The sequence below is a fragment of the Pleurodeles waltl genome, chromosome 3_1 (assembly GCF_031143425.1).
Source record: "Pleurodeles waltl isolate 20211129_DDA chromosome 3_1, aPleWal1.hap1.20221129, whole genome shotgun sequence".
Lineage (NCBI taxonomy): Eukaryota > Metazoa > Chordata > Amphibia > Caudata > Salamandridae > Pleurodeles > Pleurodeles waltl.
In genome coordinates, this window is record NC_090440.1 from 166,666,459 (window position 1) to 166,692,701 (window position 26,243).

The 26,243-nt window shown below is 47.1% G+C and overlaps 1 protein-coding gene across 4 annotated transcripts in view; it reads left to right on the plus strand.

Annotated features, from left to right (window-relative positions):
- Positions 1–26,243, plus strand: part of MYO1E (myosin IE) — a 451,378-nt gene that overhangs the window by 341,221 nt on the left and 83,914 nt on the right. For all 4 annotated transcript variants that reach the window (XM_069222075.1, XM_069222077.1, XM_069222074.1 and 1 more), the window contains exon 18: positions 7,955–8,053. In XM_069222075.1, the coding sequence (XP_069078176.1) occupies positions 7,955–8,053 (99 nt within the window). The remainder of the gene's footprint in view (positions 1–7,954; positions 8,054–26,243) is intronic.

Consider the following 26,243-nt stretch of genomic DNA (forward strand, 5'->3'; position numbering starts at 1 on the left):
TCATTACTCACCTGCTGCCACCCCTGACCCCACCTCAGTCACTGTTCACCCACCCATCCATCACTACTCGCCTGCTGCCACCCCTGACCCCACCTCAGTCACTGTTCACCCACCCATCCATCACTCCTCACCTGCTGCCACCCCTGACCCCCACCTCAGTCACTACTCTCCTGCTGCCACCCTTGACCCCACCTCAGTCACTGTTCACCCACCCATCCATCACTCCTCACCTGCTGCCACCCCTGACCCCACCTCAGTCACTGTTCACCCACCCATCCATCACTCCTCACCTGCTGCCACCCCTGACCGCCACCTCAGTCACTACTCTCCTGCTGCCACCCTTGACCCCACCTCAGTCACTGTTCACCCACCCATCCATCACTCCTCACCTGCTGCCACCCCTGACCCTCCTCAGTCACTGTTCACCCACCCATCCATCACTACTCACCTGCTGCCACCCCTGACCCCACCTCAGTCACTGTTCACCCACCCATCCATCATTACTCACCTGCTGCCACCCCTGACCCTCCTCAGTCACTGTTCACCCACCCATCCATCACTACTCACCTGCTGCCACCCCTGACCCCACCTCAGTCACTGCTCACCTGCTGCCACCCCTGACCCCACCTCAGTCACTGTTTACCCACCCATCCATCACTACTCGCCTGCTGCCACCCCTGACCCCACCTCAGTCACTGTTCACCCACCCATCCATCACTACTCACCTGCTGCCACCCCTGACCCCACCTCAGTCACTACTCTCCTGCTGCCACCCCTGACCCCATCTCCGTCACTGCTCACCTGCTGCCACCCCTGACCCCACCTCAGTCACTGTTCACCCACCCATCCATCACTACTCACCTGCTGCCACCCCTGACCCCACCTCCGTCACTGCTCACCTGCTGCCACCCCTGACCCCACCTCCGTCACTGCTCACCCACCCATCCATCATTACTCACCTGCTGCCACCCCTGACCCCACCTCAGTCACTGTTCACCCACCCATCCATCACTACTCACCTGCTGCCACCCCTGACCCCACCTTAGTCACTGCTCACCTGCTGCCACCCCTGACCCCACCTCAGTCACTGTTTACCCACCCATCCATCACTACTCGCCTGCTGCCACCCCTGACCCCACCTCAGTCACTGTTCACCCACCCATCCATCACTACTCACCTGCTGCCACCCCTGACCCCACCTCAGTCACTACTCTCCTGCTGCCACCCCTGACCCCATCTCCGTCACTGCTCACCTGCTGCCACCCCTGACCCCACCTCAGTCACTGTTCACCCACCCATCCATCACTACTCACCTGCTGCCACCCCTGACCCCACCTTAGTCACTGCTCACCTGCTGCCACCCCTCACCCCACCTCAGTCACTGTTTACCCACCCATCCATCACTGCTCACCTGCTGCCACCCCTGACCCCACCTCCGTCACTGCTCACCTGCTGCCACCCCTGACCCCACCTCCGTCACTGCTCACCCACCCATCCATCATTACTCACCTGCTGCCACCCCTGACCCCACCTCAGTCACTGTTCACCCACCCATCCATCACTACTCACCTGCTGCCACCCCTGACCCCACCTTAGTCACTGCTCACCTGCTGCCACCCCTGACCCCACCTCAGTCACTGTTTACCCACCCATCCATCACTACTCGCCTGCTGCCACCCCTGACCCCACCTCAGTCACTGTTCACCCACCCATCCATCACTACTCACCTGCTGCCACCCCTGACCCCACCTCAGTCACTACTCTCCTGCTGCCACCCCTGACCCCACCTCAGTCACTGTTTACCCACCCATCCATCACTACTCGCCTGCTGCCACCCCTGACCCCACCTCAGTCACTGTTCACCCACCCATCCATCACTACTCACCTGCTGCCACCCCTGACCCCACCTCCGTCACTGCTCACCTGCTGCCACCCCTGACCCCACCTCCGTCACTGCTCACCCACCCACCCACCCATTCTTTACTACTCACCTGCTGCCACCCCTGACCCCACCTCAGTCACTGCTCACCCACCCATCCATCATTACTCACCTGCTGCCACCCCTGACCCCACCTCAGTCACTGTTCACCCACCCATCCATCACTGCTCACCTGCTGCCACCCCTGACCCCACCTCAGTCACTACTCTCCTGCCGCCACCCCTGACCCCACCTCCGTCACTGCTCACCTGCTGCCACCCCTGACCCCACCTCAGTCACTGTTCACCCACCCATCCATCACTACTCACCTGCTGCCACCCCTGACCCCACCTCAGTCACTACTCTCCTGCTGCCACCCCTGACCCCATCTCCGTCACTGCTCACCTGCTGCCACCCCTGACCCCACCTCAGTCACTGTTCACCCACCCATCCATCACTGCTCACCTGCTGCCACCCCTGACCCCACCTCAGTCACTGTTCACCCACCCATCCATCACTACTCACCTGCTGCCACCCCTGACCCCGCCTCCGTCACTGCTCACCTGCTGCCACCCCTGACCCCACCTCCGTCACTGCTCACCCACCCACCCACCCATTCTTTACTACTCACCTGCTGCCACCCCTGACCCCACCTCAGTCACTGCTCACCCACCCATCCATCATTACTCACCTGCTGCCACCCCTGACCCCACCTCAGTCACTGTTCACCCACCCATCCATCACTGCTCACCTGCTGCCACCCCTGACCCCACCTCAGTCACTACTCTCCTGCTGCCACCCCTGACCCCACCTCCGTCACTGCTCACCTGTTGCCACCCCTGACCCCACCTCAGTCACTGCTCACCCACCCATCCATCATTACTCACCTGCTGCCACCCCTGACCCCACCTCAGTCACTGTTCACCCACCCATCCATCACTACTCACCTGCTGCCACCCCTGACCCCACCTCCGTCACTGCTCACCTGCTCTCACATGAGTTACAATCGCCTCTCCCTAGTCCGTCACTGCTCACCGACCTCCTCACTTTTGTCCTCCAACTCAGAAACTACCCACCTGCCCCCACACCTTGGCCCCCATCTCCACCCGCACGAATGACCCGACCACACCTTGTTTCAGCTGCTACAACCCTGCCCTCCCACTCCTGCCCGCACACAGCTGACAAAACCACACAAAGATTCGGCCCCAGCCCTGCCGGCTGCAGAAACTACACTGATCCTACTGACTGTGCTACATGGGGCCAGCAGAACCCTTTCCCACTGACCCACTCCCCGGTTATCTACCCTTCAATCTTCCTTCATTCCCTTGGATCCCAAGTTCCTCCGATCGGGCGGGATAGAACACCCACCTCCGACCCCCTCCTCCCCCCCACCCATGCACTGCAGTCTAGCATACTGCGCGTGTATTGGGGGGTATCTCTCTGACTCCTTCAGGGGTCCTCTCCAGAGATGCGGCACCTCTACACCTGCAGCACTCGAGTCTTCTCCCTGACTGCAGCGCACCCCTTCGACTGCTGCCAAAGCACGCCCCCGCCTGGGCTCAGCACAGACTGCAGCCAGCCAAGAGGAGACACACCACGACCAGGCAAACACAGGGCACCGCAATGCATTCATAGTAAAGCGTTCAGCAACTGACTGGCAACACTGAAGTCCCCACTAGGAAGACTGGACTCTTGTGCAAATAAATTGTTTGCATTTTAATCTTCAATATAAGCATTTTTTTTATGTGAACTGTCGCCTGCCCACCCGCCAAGAGGGTAAGAGGACCATTCCCTCCCTAATTTTAACTCCCCGTTATGTGATTATGAGTAACCATTGGAAGGTGGAGGGGTACGCCTCTGCTTTTCTGTCGTTCTGTAATTACGAGAAATTATCCAGTCTCTGCTTATGTCACCGCTCACCCGTGGACATCAGTTCACCAGAATGCCAGGGGTAGCGGAAATGACATCACATGCCCTTAGACCTTAACCCTTCTCTCTCTCTATCTCTCTCTCTCTCTAATACAAGCACACGCAAGCACACACACCATACATTTAAAACCATTTTTTTTTTAACTCACCTCTGCTACCACTGCCGGGGAAGGTAATATCCCAGCTATTTGTATTACTCTTTTTTAGTACACTAATAGTCAATAATGTAATATAATTCAATATTCATGTAGTGAAAAATTGACAGAAAACAAGGGGAGTGGAGTCCTGACCGCCCTCCATAAGGTCAAGATTCCCCTGTGTTCCTCGCATTTTGCCACCTTTGAGGCTAGGGGTCACAAAGGCAGTGCCAAAGGTCGCAACAGCAAGCTTTGGCAGCCCTTAGGTGCCCTCACCCTTGGCCTCTTCTTCAACTCCCATCATCATGCAGGGGGCGTAGCTTCCATTGGTGCAGTAGGTGCAATGGCACCAGGGCCAAGAGGCCTTGGGAGTCCGATGAACCCTGATTCAGCAGTGACTCCTCCGTTATGGCATAGGAGCATCGCCCCCCTTCCAACAGAGTCAAGCGAAAAATAAAATGACAGTGACAGTTTCATTATCATTTTATTTTTCTTTAGGAGCTGAGACTCTGGGTGGGGACATATGAAGAATGGTGGAGGAGTGCACATGTCGGTTTGGCTGGCCATCTCAGCACTGACATTTCTCCAACCCAGCTGCGTTGCCGGGTGGAGAGCAACAGCAAGCACAGGCTCCCAGTCCCCGATTAAGCACAAAACCAGCCCGCTCGCTGAATCCCAACGCTGCTCTCATGGGTATTGCCAGCATGAAAGTAGCATCGGAGTCTGGGAGCCTTGGCCTGTGCACAGCAGAAGAGCGGCAAGTAAGTTCTTCTTTCGTTGTGTATTTGTTTTGTTTTATTATTGGCCCCGTACTGCCCCACTACTTTTCCCTGACACAGGTCGCTACTGCCCTGATTACTGCTTTATTTCACAGTTGAGTCAGGGGAGCTGGGGCATATTTCTGTGCTTGCACTAGGGCCCTTGACACACTGCCTAGACCATTGTCACCATGCAACTTCATACTGTCTGATAGGTGCGCTCAAGTTATGGCTTCCGATTCCAAACCTGCCCTACCCTCGCTCCCCACCAAAACGTCACCTACCCCATACAAAGCATAGAACTGTCCTCCCTGTCTCAGACCTCGTCACAGCACCTGAACTGCTTTCAGAGAAGCCACTCCTCCCTCCAGGACCAAACTGCCCTTCCCCTGCTCTCCAATTGCACCCAGGCTTCAGCAGCTGCGCAACACTGTCTTCCTCATGTGCATCAATACAATTTAACACACTGTGGGAACACAACCTCCCTTGACGAGCAGTTGCAGCAGCGGCTCCTCTGCTAGGTCAGAGGAGCGTCGCCCCCCTGCCAGCAGCAGCCGCTGCAAACCTTTAACAATGAAACAATAATTAACCATGTTTATTATCGTTTCGTTGTTAAAGGGGCAGGGCATTGGGAATCACTGGGATGAGGGGGAGTACTCTATGCACTCCCTCAGTGCACATGTATGTTTGGCCGACCATCTCGGGCACTGTGCTGCCGGGCTGGAGAGAGCAGACACAGCCTTCCAGTCTGCCTGGGAGCGGGAGCGCCTTGGCTGGGTGCTCCAGCCAATCCTAATGCTGCTTTGAGGATTGGCCACAGGGCAGGCTGGGAGCCTGTGCCTCCTTTGACCAGGAAGAAGGAGTGGCGGAGAGAAAGTGAGGCACGTAATTTTTAAAAAAATGTTTATTCTTAACGCCCCCGCGTGCCGCCCCACCCCTTCACCGCGCAGCGAGCCGCGACTGAACAGATGTCTAAGTTAGTACATTTTCTAGCAGTAACAATTGTTTTTTTAACAATAGACAAGTATATTGATTCATCTTTTCATATTAAGCAGAATCACACCTTCAGACACAAACTGGGGTCACAAACATTTTTCATAGCAGCATGTGACCCTTTTAGATGAAAAGTAATGATAATTCGTGTTTGCATTCGTAGGAGTGGAGAACTGTATGGGATAGTGGTGTTCGGACATAATCCTTTTAAAACTGTTGTAGTAATCCAATATTTACTTTCACGTTCCTTTCAAAATTATATATGACTTATTTGTATTATTTTTTCAAAATGTAACTTTCCCCGTAACTGCGACATTCATTCTTGTTTGAAAAGCGAAACAACACAGCTTCAAGAGTTCTGCAGTGTGGCAATTCTACATAAATTAAAGGAGGCTCAGGCTGTCAACCGTGGGTTCATATATTTTCGTTTGCAAATTTTGCTTTGGTATTTATTTTATAGAACTTTTCTCATTTTGCTTGACCTTTTTTCATTGTTGTGCTCCTGTTTTGTTTCAGATGGCTTGTTTTTGTCATAAAACATAGGATTTTTGTTGTATGTTTTTTTCTTTACTTTCGTTCTGCGGGGTACCTCAGGCACCTCAATGTAATATTTTTTATTTATGTGTGTATATATATATATATATATATATATATATATATATATATATATATATATATATATATATATATATATAATGTTATCCTTCACTCATCTCCGTTTCCCTTATATAATATGGTAGTTTTTGTATTTTCTCCAAACGTATATTCTTCACTTGAAAGTTTGACAGCAAGCATCATTAAATTATGTTTTTGTTACTAATCTGGTTCAGATTACAAGCAGAGCCATAGTTAAAAACGTTGTTGCTTAAGTGCAGGCAGAGGTGGGGATAAGGTTTTTGTATTATAAAAAGGCCAGGGGCAGGGTGTAAACCTAGGAGCCAGGGGGAGTGCCATGACTGAGATAAGGGTAGGTAACTTGGGAGTCTGCTAGCAAGAGTGTGCATAGAGTTTGAGACACAACTAAGGTGGCAAGCCAATAGACTAGGTTTATTTCAGTTTTTATGTAAGGAACTTCACTTGTACAATATTTCCACATTGATCGCAAATTAAGTTACACCAGTCTTAGCCTGAACCTTGAGTATGTGGTGTACAAGCCCACCTCAGAGTGGCAGTGAGACTCTTGAAAAGAGGGGGTTGGTCCGAATTTAGTGGTGTGCCTCCACGACCTACTTCACTCCACCAAAATACTAGCAAATGCAGATAAGCTGTGCCTTGCTAGGCCTTTTTCATTTAGGCGCTTTTCAAAATCCAAAGATTACATGTGAAACTGTGGAATACTTGAAAATGTTAGCAACCAAAGAAACCAAAAAGTCTAGACTTACAAACAAAATGCAGTAAGAACTGTGGCACTGTGTGATCTCTTGGCCTATTTCCTAGGTGTGACATTCCCATTACATTCAGGCTTTCCAAGCTTCCATTTTCCCAGGAATAGTGTGACATCTCACAGACATATTCTGCCACAGCCAAAGCTGTTACATTTACATTCACTTTTCTTGTGTGTGTCCATGACATCCATAGAGCACACACCTGGACTACCACAAATGCTTCCTGCAAGCACCAGTAGCATCAGTTGCATGTCGTACACCAGTTTTTGAATGAGGCACTGTACATTTTGTTACTGCTAGCAGTGCACCACTTATTTTCTGTATTGTAATATTCCCATGCCTTGGAAAGGAGAACGCTAACCGGAGTAAAGAGTCATGATATCTGATTTATCTGTTAAAGTACATCTGCATTCTTACTTCTCATTCTTCTCCAATCAGATCTCAGTATCTGTAGCTCAGGTCTCCAGCCAGCTGGTACTCAGGGATTACAGGTATTAATGATTTAGGCATGCACCTTTGACTTCACAACTAATTATCTTTGATGTATCCAGGATTGTCCAGTAGGTGCTTGTGTTCCCGTGTATTTTAAAGAAAAATGACCTGAGACTAATAGAGAATTTACCATGAGAGAATTTTTTTAAATTATCATCTTAAAATGTGTCTGATCTGCAAATGGAATATGTGTATACAATGTAATTAAGAAGCCAGTGTCCACCTCAAAGATGTGTGTTGTCAGATGGTAATATGGATAGAAACGGTTTATCATAATCTGAGTAAAAAGTACAACACTTACAAAGAAATTCTAAATTCTGTGATGTAAATGTGTTTTTCCAGAGTGAAGCATCAAGTGGAATATCTGGGGCTGAAGGAAAACATTCGAGTGAGGAGAGCAGGCTACGCCTACAGGCGGGTGTTCAGGAAATTCTTAGAGAGGTGAGACACAAGCTGATACAGCTGTCCTTTTTTGTCTAGCACAGATCTTCCTCCAGAAGGCCAGAGGGGTGTGACGGCCAAGGGGGCCTCACTTCTGCTGTAAGTGTGTTTTTGAGCTTTAGGCTGGGCATGCTGTGTGTGTGTCCTAGTTCAAACTACAGATACTTGGCATTGGCACAGTATTTTGCATTGGCAGAACATGTGTGTTTCATCCTCGTGAAAGGCCTTTGTCTGATAGAGGACATTGGTTCATATGCCTTCCTACGTTTGGTGAACGTGGGCACAGAATGAGTGCAAGGGTAGCGCTGGGTGTCATTGAGTGCCCTTTGTAGTGCCTATGCAATATATTTTTACCTTTGAGCCAGTGGTTCAGAATTTGCACTTCACAGTGGCAGCCGTGAAGGGTGAAACATCTAGGAGAAAATGTATTTTTAAGTCGAGCTCACAATTGCTGTTAACCACACCCACCTCACGCCTATCTCTTTCACTCGTTCATAGACTTGGATTTTCAAAAATTCCTTGATGTCATTGGTCATTGCTTTACGTTTGTCCTGCCTTGGGGCAGTTGCAGACTGACCCTGATACATGGATAATTGCACAATTGCTGATATACTTCAGCGTGGGTGAACTATTTGTTTTCTTTTGTCTCTCCCCTTCGTGCTACATGGCAGTCATGGCCCTAACAGCGCCAACAGCGCAAACTCCATCGGAGATATTGGAGCACTGGTCACATTGTTCACATTGTTCACACTGTTACCAAATCAGAGTCATTTCTTTTGGCTCCCACCTTCACGCTCGATAGCTTTCCCAAAAACACTTATAATTGATAAATGCTTTACTAAAAAACACAGTAGTCCGCAAGACGGCTCTCCTGGCACAGCGGGAAAGCCCATACTACAATATTCACTGCACTTGAGAAAAGTCACCCCATAATGCCTTTTAAGGCATTCTTTTTCAAAACCTTTTTGCCCAAAACTCAGCTTGTGGTGTTCCTAGGACAATGGGATCACCACCAAAACTTTAAGCATGACTAGCTCTTTCTGTTTAGGACATCCATGGGTTCCCACACTATGCTAGTGGGAGTCCCAAAATAACCCCTCCCACCATTCAGTCCCTTATTAACCTCTCTTATAGCTGGAACTTTTGTTTTATTGGTTGGAGTTATTTGTGTTTTAAGGGCCTTAGTATTACAGAAGGCCTGCTAGGCCTGAAAATGTGTAAGGCACTACACCCCTTAGAAACTAAATATATGGTTGTACTGCATTACTTTGTGCCATTCTATTTTTATGTGGTTATGCCCTCTAGTGGCTAATTATATGGTTACATGACTATGTTTCTTACAAATGACATTTTTATTGTGGTGTCCTCTAGGGGCTCTTCTGAGCATTACAGTCAACATACTGCAATATTTGCTACACTCTGTCATCCCATAATGCTTTGCAGGGCATTCTTTTACAAAAAAGTTTTGCTCATAACTCTGCCTGTGGTAGTCCTGGGACAATTGGACCACCTTCAAAACGTTCACCGCAACCTGCTCTTTCTGCCTTTCTGGAGCCCCACACTAGGTTAGGGGGGACCCCAAAATAATAACCCTTCCCTCTATTCAGTGTCTTTTTCACGTATCTCATGGCTGGACCTTTTGTTTTACAGGTGAGAGTAGCTTGTGTTTTAAGAGTCTTGTTTGTAATATCATTGCAGTAGGCCTGCTAGCCCTGAAAATGTGTAATGCACTACGCCCTGTAGGGGCTAAATACATGGTTACATGGCAGTACTTTTATTAATTTTCTTTTCATGTGGTTATGCCTTCTGGGGGCTAACTATATGGTAACATGACCATGTTTCTTATAAATGCTATTTTCATTGTGGTGTCCTTTAGGGGCTGTTCTGAGCATTACAGTCTAATGCCAAACGTGTATTTCAGATTAAAGTTTTTATTTGGGTTATATGATAATTATATTTGTTTTTATTAATATCTCCTTATTGCAATTATGACCATGACTCAGGCCAACTTAACATCCTTATTTCTCTATGACTGTTTAAAAACTCTTGATATGTTTGGGTGATCCTTCTAGTTTATTTCTCTCGTTACTCCTCCGTGGCTGTCTTGTTTTGGAAACTGTGTTAGCCAGCCAGCAACTCTGATGGTGGGGAGGTGAAAGTGGTATTCTATTGGAATTAGCATGACAGATTTAAATTAGGATGCTAAATGGCAACATTTTCATTTTTGGCTGCAGATAGAGGAAGAAGGTAAATGGAAGTGCTTTAGTTATATGCGGGGCCACTTGAATTATGTGGCTGGGAAAGATCAAATTATGAGGCAGGGTTGACCAGTTTATGTGGCAAGAAAGGTCCAGTTATGAATTTACAACGCCAATAGCTCTGACTCAAGCAGATGCGAGACCCATTGCATTGCAAATGCTTGTTTAACCATTACTGTTAAGCAAGCAGGCTTTCAAAAGGCTATTCTTTAATTACAAGTCCTATCCATCTGAAGGTACCACACTGTCGCTACCTTATAGTTTCTTGAAGCAGTAAGAGAAGGTTGCGCCTGTCAGAGTCACACGGAGTTGCCACATACAGAAGTCGCAAGATAAACTTTGTTTCAGTCGATATCAAATGTTTGCTTTCCACAGGTGTTAAATGGATGATCAGGGGCTGGTTTAATCTGCAGTGCCCTCATTAAAGGTATATAATTAGGCCAGCATGCATGTCTAGAGAACAGAGTGCACAGGCTGGGCAGTGGAACACGCCTCAGCTCTTTCTGCATACACAGTAGGCTACAAAGGTCCCTGAATGTGATTAGCCACATTCTGTAGTTCACATAAACCAATAAGAATAATTTTAAAACTAAACGTGGAACAAACCTAGCCCTGCCAACCTCACCCAGCCCTACACCAGCGGTCAATAAAATCTCCAAACTGTACGGAAAGGATGCCAGGCTCCAGGGTTCTACCGTGCCCTGCACTTGGTGCAAGTGTGCTATGCAAATGCAGAAAACATAACCTATGTATGATGGGGGTTAGTACCCAATGAGGAAGATGTGGGTTTCTCAGGGAGAACTTCAGGCTACCTTTTGATTCATTTTTCCATAAACATGGCCCCTCCAGACTTTGTCCCTTTTTACTTATCAGTATGAGCCGAAGAGGTTTGGCTCAGACTCTTTGTAATATTAAAAAAAAAGTAATTCACTCAGCTACCCAGGCACTTATTCACTCGCGGGCCTGCCTCTCCACGCGCTTACAATCGTTTAGTTTTATGTTTACTTGCTTTAAACTAGAACATCTAAGTCGTTCATTCAAAAGATAACAGAAACATTTATGTAACTGGAATGAAAAATAGGAACATAAAAAAAATGAACAGAACCATCTTACTATCCTGTATACAAAAAACACAAACTCATTTAACTGTCAGTCTCACTAATGTTTTCCCGTAATCTTATATATGTATAGGATTTTCTTCCAGTAATCCATACAAGAACAGTAAGGGCCACATGTACGGAAGGATTTAGCATTTCTTAACGGACTGAATCGCAATTTTGATCCATTAGAAAACACTAAATTGCCTTTCCATGTACAAAGGCAGACAGGGAATCGCAAAATGCAATTTCTACCATGTAGAAATCGCATTTTGCAATTCTCTAAATAGGAAATCGAAAATTGAGATTTCCTATTTGCGATTTCCTAAGTACATGTACAAAGCTCCTCCGACCTCACCCTCGCAACCGTCCCACGCATCCGCAGAACTAGAACCGGAGCCAGATCATTCTCACACCTCGCCACCAAGACGAGGAACACTTTTCCCACCCACCTGCGTCAGACCAAAGACCAACTTCCCTTCAGGAGACTGTTCAAGACCTGGCTGTTTGAGCAGTAACAGAACCTCACCCCCAACCCCGTCAGCGCTTTGAGACCCTCACTGGGGAGTAGTGCGCTTTACAAATTCCTGATTGATTGATTGAAAACATTTTCTAAATGTGAAATGGCCATTTAGGAAATGCTATTACCATCAACTTCAAGTGATGGTAAGCATGTGCAATTTTAAAAAAGGCACCCAATGTGCATTTTTTAAAGTGCCATGTAGCACAAATGCCCCAAGGGCATTTGTGCACTTTACATATGCACCACCTTTTTTAAAGGGGGTACATTAAGTGTGGGGCGTAGGCCCATAGGCACCCTTGGTTTGCATTTCCTAATTTGTCATTTGCAATTAGGAAACGGCAAATTTGGAAATGCTAAATTATTCGTACCTGTGGGCCTTTAGGTGCATAGGAACAAATGTTGTAGCATTTACTAAATAGTGATTTCCTATTAGGAAATCTCTATTTTTTGTACATTCCGTTTTGCATTTCCTAAATAGCGATTTCTTAGGATTCACTATTTAGGAAATGCAAAAACAGAATTTCGTACATATGGCCCTAAATGTCGTACAGTGGCTGCAAATAGGTGATTTTCTTGTTTAATTCCTAACCATTTTCCCATGGTATCCTGCAATGACAAGGCAAGAGTCCAAGCAGACAAGTTCTAATCTGTGTCTATCATCCTTTTGCTTGTGTTTATATATCTAATCGATGTTAAAGGCTTGATAGAAGTAATGGGAATAGATTGGACAAAAATCTGCACTCCATACGTATATAATCACTTGATCTCGCCTGATCTTACATTTCTATCGTAGCGGGATACTTAAAAGCTGTATATGTGTTTGTGGGATCTGCAAGCAAATCTAACAGCTTCAGGATCTCTATTAACTTCTTAAATTTATATCTGAAAAATGTCTGTCTAGATGTTATCTTTGAAAGCTCTTTCTGAGCTCAACCAATGACTAGTGTCCCTCCGTGCAACAGCTCTTAATGTACAGACTTGCTGGCGAGCTCGTACATTGTCAGAACAGGACATCACCATTTGAAGCTCTCAAACTTTACTCCTTATCCGGCTACAATTTTGTCAAGGGTCCCCCAGAATATATCCACCAAAATGGAGCACCATTTGTCAATGGGGGGGCAACCTTTGGGTCTCATGTTTCCTTAAAGAGGATAATTGAAGCTTCCCCCGTGTCCGATGCTAAACTTTTTCCAGTTGGCAAGTGCAGTAAAGCTTGCATTTTTACTAGGTTACGCCTGTGGCACCCTTGATATACTTATATCATCTGTTTACTCAGGCTCACCTTTTAACTCACTCATCCGCCCACACATTTTCAGGCGCAACCACTTACTGTCACACACATTATGGTCCACAGCTGCTTTAGAGCACGGTCTCACTCATGAAAAGTAGTCTTATATGTGGCACGCTTCAGAGCAGGTACTGCCTTATAAGTCCCATCTGTTGTTTGTGGTATATTGAGAGGTTGGGAGCGCCCGGGATTGTGGTCGATCTATTTGCTGTGATTGGGGCCCATCAGTATGATCGCTTGTAGATTGTCATGTTATCATCCTGTCAAATATATAGTGCACAATTAGTGCCTCTTTACTGTCATGTGCTCCGATTTTCAGTGGAGAGGATGTATGACTGTCAGGGTGCTGGGTGAATTGGGGCATATAGTGGATGATGGCCATAGTCATGTGTAATGCATGATTGGCGGGGGCTGCACTTTCATTGGAAATAGTTGCCAGTAGGAGCAGGGGTAATGATCTCGGGGGGTCTATATCACCTTAGGCAGGGCTAATAATTGTATCCTACTAGACTAACCTGTAGGCGGGTTATACCCCTCAAACCCCACACTACAATGGAGAACAATAACACAGGAATATAGGTTAGTCATAAGTAGTAAATCCAATGTTAAATTCCAATTTAGATATTCTAAATAAAAAAGTCCATAAATCATCATATTGCAGTGAAATGTTTTATTAATCTTGCAGTCCTTGGTGATCTTCAAAACATTGTTATAGTGCTTAACGAGATTTTGGAAATGGTGACCAGCTGACGTGTTGCACCCCATGCAGCATGCATGTCTGGGTTTTTTCAAGGTTGTGTGTATATTCATGAATCCCACAAGTAAATCCTATAGTAAAGTAAGATTTGGACATACGTAAATAGTAGTTGAAAGAAAAAGAGCAAGCGTTAAGTGCAAGTTGCACCGTTAGGCACATTTAACATTTTCAGTGGACCCATATAAATAATGTTCAGTGTTGTGTGAAATGCATAGTTGACAAGGGTTTATATGGATTGGCAGGAGGATTAGGCAAGTTAACTCATTTATTTATTCGCACTCAAGGTTGTAAGAGATGCATGTTTGGCAGGATGTGTGATAGATTGAACCATCCATTGGACGATGTTTGGTGTTGTGTGTAATGTGTAGCTGGGAATGGGTCTATGGATTGAGACACTCGTTGGATGGTCTTCAGTGTTGTGTATGATGCATGGTTAGCCGAGGGTTAGGTGAACTGAAATATATGTTTGTGTCCAGTGGTATAAAGGGTTCGGGTGGAAAGAGGCAATTGTTGGTCAGTATCCGTTGCTTTGATGCATGGTTGGCAGGGGTGGTGGGTAGATAAAGATACATTTTGGAAGGTGGCTTGTGTTTGTGTGAAACATGGTTGACATGTGGCTGAAGGATCTGAGACATATGTTGAATCGGTGATCAGTGTTGCCTGTCATGCATGTTTGATGGGGGTTGGGTGGATTGATACATAGGTTGGATACTGACCAGTGTTGTGCATCGTGACCCCCGGGTGTACTGGAAAAGCAAGTTTGTCACATATAGCAAGGTCAAGCATATAATACTAGTCAACGTGTTGTTTCCAAGGCAGTGGGATAGGTTGTGAGTGGGCCTATTCTAACATGCCTGCGTCTACTCTGTTCTGCCAAATTTTAAACCACTCCATAGATTTAATTTTCATTTTGTTCAGATTTAACTTTGTAATGACCACTAAGCAACACTGATGTAGCATCAACTGACCTAGAATATATTTTCTAATACATATCTTAGGATAAGACTATGTCAAAGACTTTTTGGTGTCGTGAGTAATGACCCACAAAGCATGTTGTGTCACTGCTGCTGCTGCTTCTTGCATGTTGTGCCACTGCAGCCTACCGCTCGTCGCATATTGTGTTGCTGCAGGTACTCTACGCCACTTTAAGGTGTTGGTGCTCATGGAAGCCACCATTATATTTTTGTTGTGAGTTTGTTTTCGAAATACTGCGTGGTGCATGCAGGTACATTCTGGACTCCTCCAACTTGTATTCTTGTGCAATAGAAAGTTATCTATGAAATGAACTTTAAGTACGAAAATCCTTAACTCGTGAGTTGGGGGTATGGACTTGCTGCAAGGTCAGGCATTTCTGTTTCCAGATTTGGATTGGTTGTAAAACAAGGAGACGCATACACCCACACAGTGATGGTGTTTGAATCCAAGATTACTGTGTCACAGTCACATTAGCGTGGGACATAAGTCTGGGTTCCGATTCAATTTTAACATCGCCAGTCTTTGTAGGTAAAGCTGGGCCAGGCTGAAGGATGGGCAGGGCAGGAAAGGCATGCCCCCCAGAACTGTTTTCCTTGGGAACTTCCTGGCATCTCTGTGACTTCAGAATGGTGCGCTGAATGGGCCTTTATATGCTTAAATGTATACTTCCTTCAGCAAGTCCCTGCTCTCTGTGAAGGGCCTGTGTGCTGAAAAGGTCAAGCAATTGGTAGGCTGAGCCCTGCCCACCCTCTCACAGAAAGTCCCAGAACCAGGAACGTATGGGGAATCTTTTTAAAGGCGTCCATGTTAGCAAAGCCTCAGCAAGGATTTTGTGTCCCTTACACTTTCAGCCATTACAAAAAAGAACTGGAAGTTTGCAGGGGGTACTCATGATCTTTTAATGAACGTCATTTTCAAACACAACTTCCACTAGCTTAGGCTTCATACCTAAATGATACACACAGGATACCCGGGAGACCATAGGTGTAGTAACCACTAATGTAACCACACAAACATATCTCCCCACAATAGGTCGCGGATTGTCACACTCGTTGTGGAAGGCCTTAACCACCCGGTGAAGAGACGAGCAATCATGTCACACCTAGAGAAAACACTGGCAGACATCTGCCTGCCCCAAGAGACACACTCGCCAGCCCGGGACAAGCATCACCTTTAGTCTTGAGCCTACCCACTGCAATTCCATTCATTGACAGCTAACAAGACAACAGGGGTGGCCATTCTAGTCTCTAGATCCTTTAGGGGGAATGTAGAAGACAAGTTAGTGGAGATCAGGGGCCGACTCCTCGTTCATAAAGTGAAATTCCGGGAATTCAAAACAGTTGGGAGCACGCTGCCTCACCCTCTAGCATGCAGTTTGCCCCATAGCATTATGGTAAATGCAGTACAAATTTGTGCTTACTGCATTTGTAGTCTGTAGTTCTTCACCTTATTGGGTGCAGCTAGTGCTATATATCTCTAGACATGTGTTTCTGGGTTTAGCCCTTTATTAGTAGAGAGTAGCAGGCTTTTCTCTGGGGTTGCTGGAAAGGCTGCCATTCCGGGAATTTGCCTTCATTCTCAGCTCCATCTGTGCCCCAAACAAGAGTCAAGAGCATTTCATCCACGGTGCAATCACGGAAATTATACCCTTAGAAGACCAGATAGTATTACTGGGAGGATACCTTAATCTTGTCTTCCACAATAACAAAAACCACTCAGCATCCCGGCATCGGGGGACAGGGGCGCTTACATGCACAGGCGCTTAGTGGTTACAGGAGATGGGGTTACGAGATCTGTGGAGTGCCTGACATCAACAGACTAGACCCTACACCTACTATTCTCATGCACAATATACCTACACCCCCTTCGACCACTTTCTGGGTCCAGAGAACTAGAGGGCCTGGTCACCGCGGTAGACATAGCACCGCACTCTCTCTCAGACCATGCAACAGTGAAAATAGACCTAGCTCTCCCTCCCAAGACTCGTCGGCACCAACCTTGGCGCCTAGGGGAGACCCTCCCTCCTCCACAGGCCTTAAGTGGTTAAGCAAGTAGAGCAGGCCATCCGTAATGACTTGGTGACCAATGGCACAACAGACACCTCAATTTCAGTCTTGTGGGACACCTTAAAAGCTGTAATTAGAGGGGAATCCCTCGCCATATCTGCAGCGGACAACAAAATACTTTGCGATAAACCAGAGCAGTTACAACAACAAGTAAGAAAACTAGAACGCATGCATCATTGCACTGGTGCTCCCAGGCAGTGGTGACAGCTAGAGGTACCTAGGACATAACTTGCAAGATTAAACCTTGATAAAGCAGAATACTCAATTTTTGGCCTTAAACACTTGTATTGCGCGAGGGGGAACAAGTGCTAATCTACTGCATGCCCAGAGACAGGCTACTAAGGTAAGGAAGCTGATGAGGAACGACGGCTCAGAGGTCAAGAATGATGAACTCATTGTGTCTTAATTTCGGGAATCCTACGAGCATCTTTACTCCGCCCAGTCCGTAGCTTCAGCTAACATAGTTAGTTACCTTCACAGTACACATACCTCGCAACTTAGAACAATACAAGGGGCCCAATTTGTGTAGAAGAAGTGATATCTGCTACTAATCCCCAAACTTAGACATTCTGTGGCAGTCTGACCTCCATACTGACCCGCTTATTCCATCAGTGATCTGCTCACTATGCCCCCTTCCATGATGGAAGCACACATAGTCATTATTCCCACGCCGGGGAAGGACAAACGTCAATATGGATCCTACCAACCTATTTCCCTCCTTAACGTCGATGCCAAGGACTTCACCAGCAATTTGGCAGCTTGTCTGAACCCGCTTGTGCCAGGCTTGATAGCCCCAGACCAGGCAGGATTCATTCCCCATCGGCAATGTAGCGACAACACCAAAAGGATTCTCCATATAATTGATAAGACCAAACGATCCAAACAAGAAATCCTGTTACTAGCCCTAAACGCCGAAAAGATGTTTGTTCGCGTTCACTTGCCCTACCTAATAGCGACACTCACTCACTTTGGTTTTGGTTTGTGGTTTCGTGACTGGATACCCAGCAGTTATGGGCACCTCATGACGACCCTTCGAGTAAACGGCCTCACATAAGCTCCTTTTCCCATCCGTAGGGGGATACAACAGGCATGCCTGCTTTCACCCCTGTCATTTTTGCTCTACATGAAGCCCTTTGCTCAACAAGTTTGCGACCACCCGCACATCACTGGTGTCTGATTTGCCGTGGAAAATCACACCATCTGCTTATAAGCGGATGACATTATAGTAGCTCTGGGGGACCCTCCGAAGGGCTTATTGGTATTCCTAGGGAAGGCAAGATTATTCAGAGGCTGCTGGCTTTCAAATTAACATTCATAAATCGCAGGCCTGGATGTAAATGAAGTGGATTACTATGTTTCAAACAAAATATATAGCCTGTAGTAATATAGTCTTGACATGATCTCTGCCTGAACCAGCAGATTTTGGTGTTCTGTGATGAGAAATGGACTGACTGTAGATGAAGCCTAAAAGTGGAAGTGATCGTGCTTTACCACTATCTGAACTTGTGCTTGAAATCATTTTTGCTGGCCAAAAATTACTCCCAAAGTGGACCTTGTGCTTTCGCGGCTCTAGGGTGGTGAAGCTGTGCAGGTATTATTAATGATGTGTGCCAATCTTGTTTTCCAATAGTATACCTCAGTACTTTCATTGCTGTGGCAGAGTCCACTCACTTTCACCAGGTCTTATTCACCAAAAGACAGCCTGCCACTGTGCCTTATTCAAAGCCACTGTTCAGAGCCACCTGACGCTGGGGGCATTTGCATACATCTGACATCAGTGGCACTGGTCCTTGACCAGGCAAGCAGGAGCAGTGATAAAGGTGTGGTAAGGTGATAAAAGGAGCAGTGATAAAGCTGATTTATAAAATAAAAATTAAAAAAACACATTGCCAAGGCACAGAGTTCTATATGTAGTGGCCCAATTTAAGCACCTGTTGTTTTTTTCCTTTATGCATGTATGAATGACGGTTCAAAATTCTGACGAGGCATCAGAGCACTTTCAACACAACTCGTATATTTCTGTAGCTGGCCAGTCCATTCCATCAGCTAGAAAGGGTCTTCTAGGCATGGAGAAAGTGGAGCAGATTATTGGGTTAGAACATTGATTTGTTTACTAGTAAGAGGACTATTGTGTTTTTAAGTGCTGATGATTTGTGCCCTCTCTGTCATGAGGCATTGACAATTTACACTATACAGAAAGTGCACTGATCTTCTCTTTTTCCTTTAGGCTTGCTGACATACAGCATTCCGAGTTTAAATAACCGTCGAGCTTATAAACAGCTGTCTTACAAATTGTGTATGACACCCTGCTGATCACAGATAAAGATGACCCCTGACTTGTGCAGTGCTGGACCTATCAGCTGCCTTTGGCAATGTCAACCATTCCGTCATATGACACACCGAAGTCTCGAAAATAATTCACTGGGAATGTTTTTCACTGGTTGTCCTCCCAAATATCCAACTGGCACTGTTTTATTCACATTGGATCTTTCGGTTCCACCTAATCCCAGGAGCTCCCCATTGCCTACATGGAACCCATTGGATCTCTACTCACCAACACAAGTGTGAAAATCCATTAAGTTGCTGAAACACACATATCTACATGAAAGTCTCGTCCACTTTAGACATGCAATCCCTTACACTGTGTATGCCCCATCCAGGCCTGGGTGTACAGCCCCTACCTTAACTTATCCACACCATAATCAAATATGTCTTATTCTCTCTCAAACAGCAACAAGGAACAACACATCCAAGCATGGCCTAATTGCATGAACCTAGAGAGATTTAAAGATTGACTTTCAGTCAGTGTCAATTCAATTAGATTCTCCATTAACATTCCTACTCAAAAATCACATTGCCAAAAAGGCCAAGACCATATGGTACCAGCACTCTCTACCAAAGAAAGTGAAACAGCTGTTCAAGATCTCATATTCTTACATCTGGCAATGCACTGCTGCACAGCCTTCAAGGCTCCACAGTGGCCTTCTTCAAAGGTGGGCTATGCACTACAACATGACATGCCAGTGGCTTGACGTAATATGACCACATCACCTCTGGCATAATGGATCTTCACTGGTTCTCTTTGACACCCCACAACACCTTCAAGGCCATCTCCATCATCTACAAAGCCATTGCAACTGAAATCCCTGCCTCTCTGGCTGAGAAGCTCACCATCTTCATCGACTCTCAGGACACCAGCAGCCAGCACACTATCAGACTAATGCAGAAATAGATTAAAACAATTGGACAGTAGGCCTGCTCTGCCTAGGCACCCAGGATCTCAAACAACATCCATGTATCCACCTGGACCACCCGCCCCCTTCTCTAATTTAGGAAAGCGCTGAAGACAAACCTGTTTAAATAGCACTATATTGTGGTGCAGTAAATAGTATATTCCTCAAAACTCAAAACAAAATCGAATTGTATCCCTGTCTTCAACCCTAAACAGTGCACTGCTGCTTTTTTGCTAGCTTCTTAAATATAAATATCAGACACATACATCTTGACATTCTCATTTTAGAGCTTGCCCCATGAACCATGGAAAACGTGGAAAGCTTAGCTCTAACTGCATTTGAGGGAATGACATAGGCCCTGAGTGCACATAAGTGTGTGCCATTTTGTTGGTGCAGATATCCATCATTTTAATTGGAGGGGGAGGTAATTAACGAGTCACATCAGTTTTGTGTAGTCACAATCGAGGGTTCAAGTTTGCTGTTGGGCTAAATCATTCTGTGGAGAATTGTTTTGCCAGAGTGATTTGCTCATTTTAATACAGTTTTTAGCCACTGGATCTCTTCTCTGTTCAGTTGGGGGTGTGCCTTACATGACTCCCTAGTCAGATTAGATTTGCACATTTTGCACCCTTGGTATTCCAAGTGCTTGAATGAAACTATAGATTTGAGGTTTTACTTTTTGATACTACATTCTCCTTTTTCATTACAGTTCAATTCTCTTTTACCTTTTTAAATCTGGTCTAGAGGCAGCTTTAGATTTCTGCATCCTCCTGTAATCAAACTATTTCATGAATAAAAAATAAAATAATAGCTGTATACCTATATAAACAAGCATGACCCATTGGTCTCTTTAGCTGCCACGTTTTGCTTCCACCTACCAAAGCATACAGCATGGGTCTATGCGCTTTTCAGCAATTGGCTTTCTTACACTGTGAGTGATTTCATTTTCTCCAATCACGTGCAAAGAAATGCACGTCAGTTAACAGGGAAGATGAACCAACACTATACTTTTTCTTTCCATTCTTTATCTTGTTGATTGTTAAAGTCATTTTGTGTGTGTAATCAATATCTTCAAGCTACAATAATTCAAAGCTATCAGTACCTTGTTTATATGTTAATAGGAATCTTAGTTTCCTGTGGTTCATTAAAACATATTCTAAGTATACCTGACTCAGGGAGGAGCCAAGAGGGCGGCCACAATGGACGCGTTTCTGTGGGCTTCGCTCGTGGCCCACCAAAAATCCTGCCTGATCCCCCGGTTCCCGACCCTGAAAGGTGGCGGGGTCCAACTCAGCGACAGGAGGGGGGTCCCCGGTTCCACAGAGGAGCCCCGCGCCAGCAGCCCCGGAGATGACACATGTGGGAGGTGAGAGACGCAAGGAGCCGGAGACTCCGTGAAGAAATGAGGCGGCTGGAGAGCCATGACCGTGCTGCCAGCAGTGAAGCGCTTGAGGGCAGGATGGTCCCTCGGCCACCGCTTGATTTGTGCAGTCCACATGAGGCTTTTATATGCACCAGGCACCCGCTGTTCTCCGGGCCGTGTAGTCGGCCACGATTGACAGGGGTGAGACTGGGGAGTCCTGGTGGAGGCTGGGCCTGATCGGCGCGAGAGGCGAATGCAGGTATGATGCGGAGATGGGAGATCAGGGCTCCTGGCTGTCGGACCAGGTTGCTGTTGTGACTGCAACAGTCCTGGGAGGGGACTCGGGAGAATGCCATTGGAACCGTGACGAGTCTGATGACCTAGTCGGCCTGTTGGAACGGACGCAAAGGCCCTCTGAAGGTGAGGTGGAGCCGAGGGCTGCTGAGGTCACAAATAGCTGATGTGACTTGGACACTCCTGCATGAATCAGTCCTGAGGAAGGTAGGCCCAGAATAGTGAATGGAGCCTGGGAACCACGGACTCTAATGAGCTGGACAGAGGTTGCCCCCCCCTGGGGAGCACATGTAGCTGAGTCAGAGGGTGGCCCAAGTGCAAGCGCTGGTGTTACATTGTCTGAACCAGGCTGAGGATGGCAGACCCCTCGGACAGAACTGCCTATGTTCCTTGAGACCAGTGGTGACTCATAATAGTGGCCCTGGAGAGGTGGAGGGCCCCCTGCATGCGGAGGGTGATGCTTGCCACCTTGGGAGCTACTGGATTTCACTGCTATCATATGTAATATGATCCTGTTGCTCTGACAGAATGGCTGGAGCCTGACTGCCATGGGAGAGGGCCCCACACCTTGGCTTATATCAGCTGCAGTTTCCTTGACCAGCCCAGTTTGGACCTGGCTGTAACCAGATGCCCTCTCTAGTCCGGTGACTCCCCCACCCCTCCCCAGGGAGTGTCCTGGGGCGGGGAATTTACCCATTGAACCCGAAGCCATAGACTTGGAGTCCGAGGCTGGGAACTGCAGTACTTGGTTGTTCGTTGTGTGGACATGGGGAAATCCACTACTAAGCCAGAAGGACCACTGCAAAGCCCAGGCGAACACTCACACCCTCCACTTCAGCCACCGGAGGAGACCGATATCCATCTTCACCTAGACAAAATCCTTGCCGCCATTGCTGACACAAAGGACACACTTCAGCAAGACATTAGTGCAGAATCAGTGGGTCTGGACTGCTGCAGGCAGGACACCACAAACTGAATGATCATGTAAAACTGGTGGAAACAACAATAGAGGTCTACAATCCGATCATAAAGTATTGGTAGGCAGAGTAGCAGAACCAACTGACGACATCCCAAACGGAACAGGAGTGAGCGGCTGCGATACTGGCCGTAGCAGCACTTGCACTTACAGGAGAGTCAGATGTGGGCTTGGATCCACCCTCAGATAAGAAATCTGAGAATTCAGACTCTCGGCCCTCCTTGATGGATAGCCCAGCATCTTTTGTTGTGACTCCAGAGTTAGTGGACGAGCTGGGCTGATGGACGTGGGGGGAGGTGAAAGACGGAGGTCCCCCGTACATGGAGACCACATGGCAAAATATTAGCTAATTGGTTAGTAAACTTTTGCCGGGGAGGCCTTGGGAGGGCACTGAACCCCTTTGTTCCTACCTGGAGTCAGGACAGGAGGGTCAGGGTCCCTTCCTGTGGGGGAACTACCCACAGCAAGCCTTGTATAGGGCTGCTGAAATGGAGCATCTTACATTAGGTACTGGCTTTCTCCCCCATAGATAGCCTCTTTCTAAATGGTTGGAGACCAAATTTATGTTCATGTTTTTTTAGTTTGGGCGGTAAGCCGTTGCCGGTCTGCTTATGGATTGGGGCATTTACAGTTAAGGGGGTTTTGTTATATTCTAAAGTTGATTTGTCTTGGGATGCTTATGAAATGTGGATGGGGCGGTGGAAGGCCTGTGGGGGCCAGTGGTGATGCCTACGTTTGACCCTGAGAACGCAAGACACTAGGCGTTCTTTGAATTTCCTGACCTGGATTATTAGGGGTATAGGATCAGCCTGCAAGAGAAAAAATGTTCATAGGTACCCAATACGACTAAAAGGTACAGATAGCTATGCTAGAAGAGACACATCTGACTGGTGGAAAGGCAGAGCAACTGAGGCGCAGATGGCGGGGCTAGCTATATGCTACCTCAATCTCTGTATATGCCGGGAGGTCTCTGATTTAATTAAGGACATGGACACCTTCTGAACTTATCATTTCAGTTATTGACTTTGAGGGCCGCTATGTTTTATAAAGGTCTGACTTCTGGGTAGGGGGATTACATAAAAAGCATCTATGCCCCAAATCATGGCCAGGTGACCACCCTTCGGTCACTCTCTGCACTGCTGGCCCCCTTGATCTCAGATGACCTTCTGGTGGGTGAATATTTTAATTGTGTAGCTGATGTCCAACTTGATCACTCCACGCCCCCCCTCACGGTGGCCTTAGCATTTAAAACTGCAGAGGGCCTTAGAGACTGGTTGACATACTGAGGGCTATCAGACTATTCTTACTACTCTCCCCTTTACCGACTCCACACCCGAATAGACAATGTGTGTGTTCTGACAGACTCTAGCAATATGTTACATGTACTGAATACTTAGGACGCACCCTTTCAGACCACAATCCCCTGTTGTTAGACTTTTGGCCAAAAGAGGAAAGTTCCGAGATCCCCACTTGCGACTGAACCCCGAGGCTCTGGAATATACATGCTTCAGAGACACGCTTAGAGATGCAATAACCAACTACTTTTAGCTTAACAAGGGAACTACCTCTGTAAGATTAGTGGAGTGGGAGACCTTGAAGGTGGTAGTCCGGGGCCATTGCTTGGGTAGGTGTTAAGAAAGCCATAGATGGGAAAATAGAGAGCAAAGTACACAGGTTGGGCAATGCCTTAGGTCCAGACAAAAGTGCAGAGGTGCGGCTCCTTTATATCCGGGAGCAGTATCATGTGGTGGTAGAGCACCTGCAATGTCACGATTATGAACATTTTATAGCCAGGGCACATAAGGAGGAGGGACGCCTATTGGCCTGGCTCACCAGGCCAGAGTCGCATGGAACCCCCATTGAAACACATCGTAACTCCAGGACCAGACACATTTACTCTCCCAGGGCTATCAATGACGCCTTCCAAGTATATTACAAGACCTCTTTATGACGTCCAGTGGTTTTCCTGGCTGACCCAGATGAGCTGACCTCCTTTCTGAAGTGGCTTCCATTGCGGGAATTTCCCAAAGAATCTTGCAAAGCCTTAGGACATCCGTTTACTGTACAAGAAATTCGTCTTGCAGTTAAAGATATGGTGGCTGGGAAGAACCCAGGCCCAGACGTTTTGCCTGCCAAGTTTTATTCCTGCTTTCTGGCAATATTAGCCCCGAAGCTAGAACTCCTGTATGCAGACTCCGTAAAAAAAGAGATGCTATTGTAATCCAAGAGGGACACTGGTGCAGGAGACACCGACCCCCCCCCCCCCCCACCACCCCCCCCCCCCTCCTTCTGCGTTTTTCCCACTATTCATGTTAAACATGGATTTCAAAATTCCTGAGCAAGGTCTTGACCCGGCGACTGCTCCCACACATGGGAGGTCTTATCCATGAGGACCAGAACGGCTTCGTCCCCTCTCGCAACACATCCCTTAATCTGTGAAGACTCTATCAAGTCCTCTATCGGCAAGAGGCAAGACTTACATCAGAAGCAGCGATAATGTCAGTACACCTGGAAAAGGAGCTCGACTCTCTTAGTGGGACTTCCTTCTTGAGGTCATGCAGGGGAAAGGCATGGGGCAGAAATGGGTGGGATGGATTAAGCTGCTGTACTCTCAACCTACGGCATGAGTTAATACTGGATCCACTGTCTCCTCACAATACCATGTCTTCCAGGAACTCGGCAGGGATACCCTCTGTCATCACTTCTGTTTGCCCTGGCCATTGAGCCACTGGTGGAGCTCTTGCGGCAGGAAGGGGCCGGCAGGGGATGGTGGTGTAGAGCCAGGAGTATATAATCTCCCTTTATGCTGACGATCTTTTACTTTACTTGGCTGGTGGCCCAACAGGGGTGAAGATGGCCCTGCACCAACTGGACAGATACACTGTGTTCTCTGGCCTTCGGGCTAATAAGGCCAAGACTTGTATTTCATTTGTTGCCAGGTACTCAGTGCTCAGACAGGCTGCCACGCGAACTGATTTGGTCCCCCGCCTCCTTTCAGTATCTGAGCATTCAGATCTTCCACTCACTAGAAGATCTTAGAGATGGTAACCTGAGGAAGGCATTGAAAGCACTTAGGTCATATGTTCCTGTTTGCCGTTCTCTCAAATTGCCACTCATGGTTTGACTGTCAGTCTCCAAGATTGTCATGCTGCCTAGAATGCTCTATTATTTTACGAACCTTCCAGTGAGGGTGCCCATTTCCTGGTTTCGCCAACTGGACTCCCTCTTGTGGGATTTGATATGGGACGGCGCCACCACCAGTTTTCCCTGAAAGTGCTTCATCGACCTCTTGATGAGGGGGTTTAGAGGCACCTAAATTTGAGGTGTACTTTTTGGCTGCCCAAATGCAATGGGTCTTGC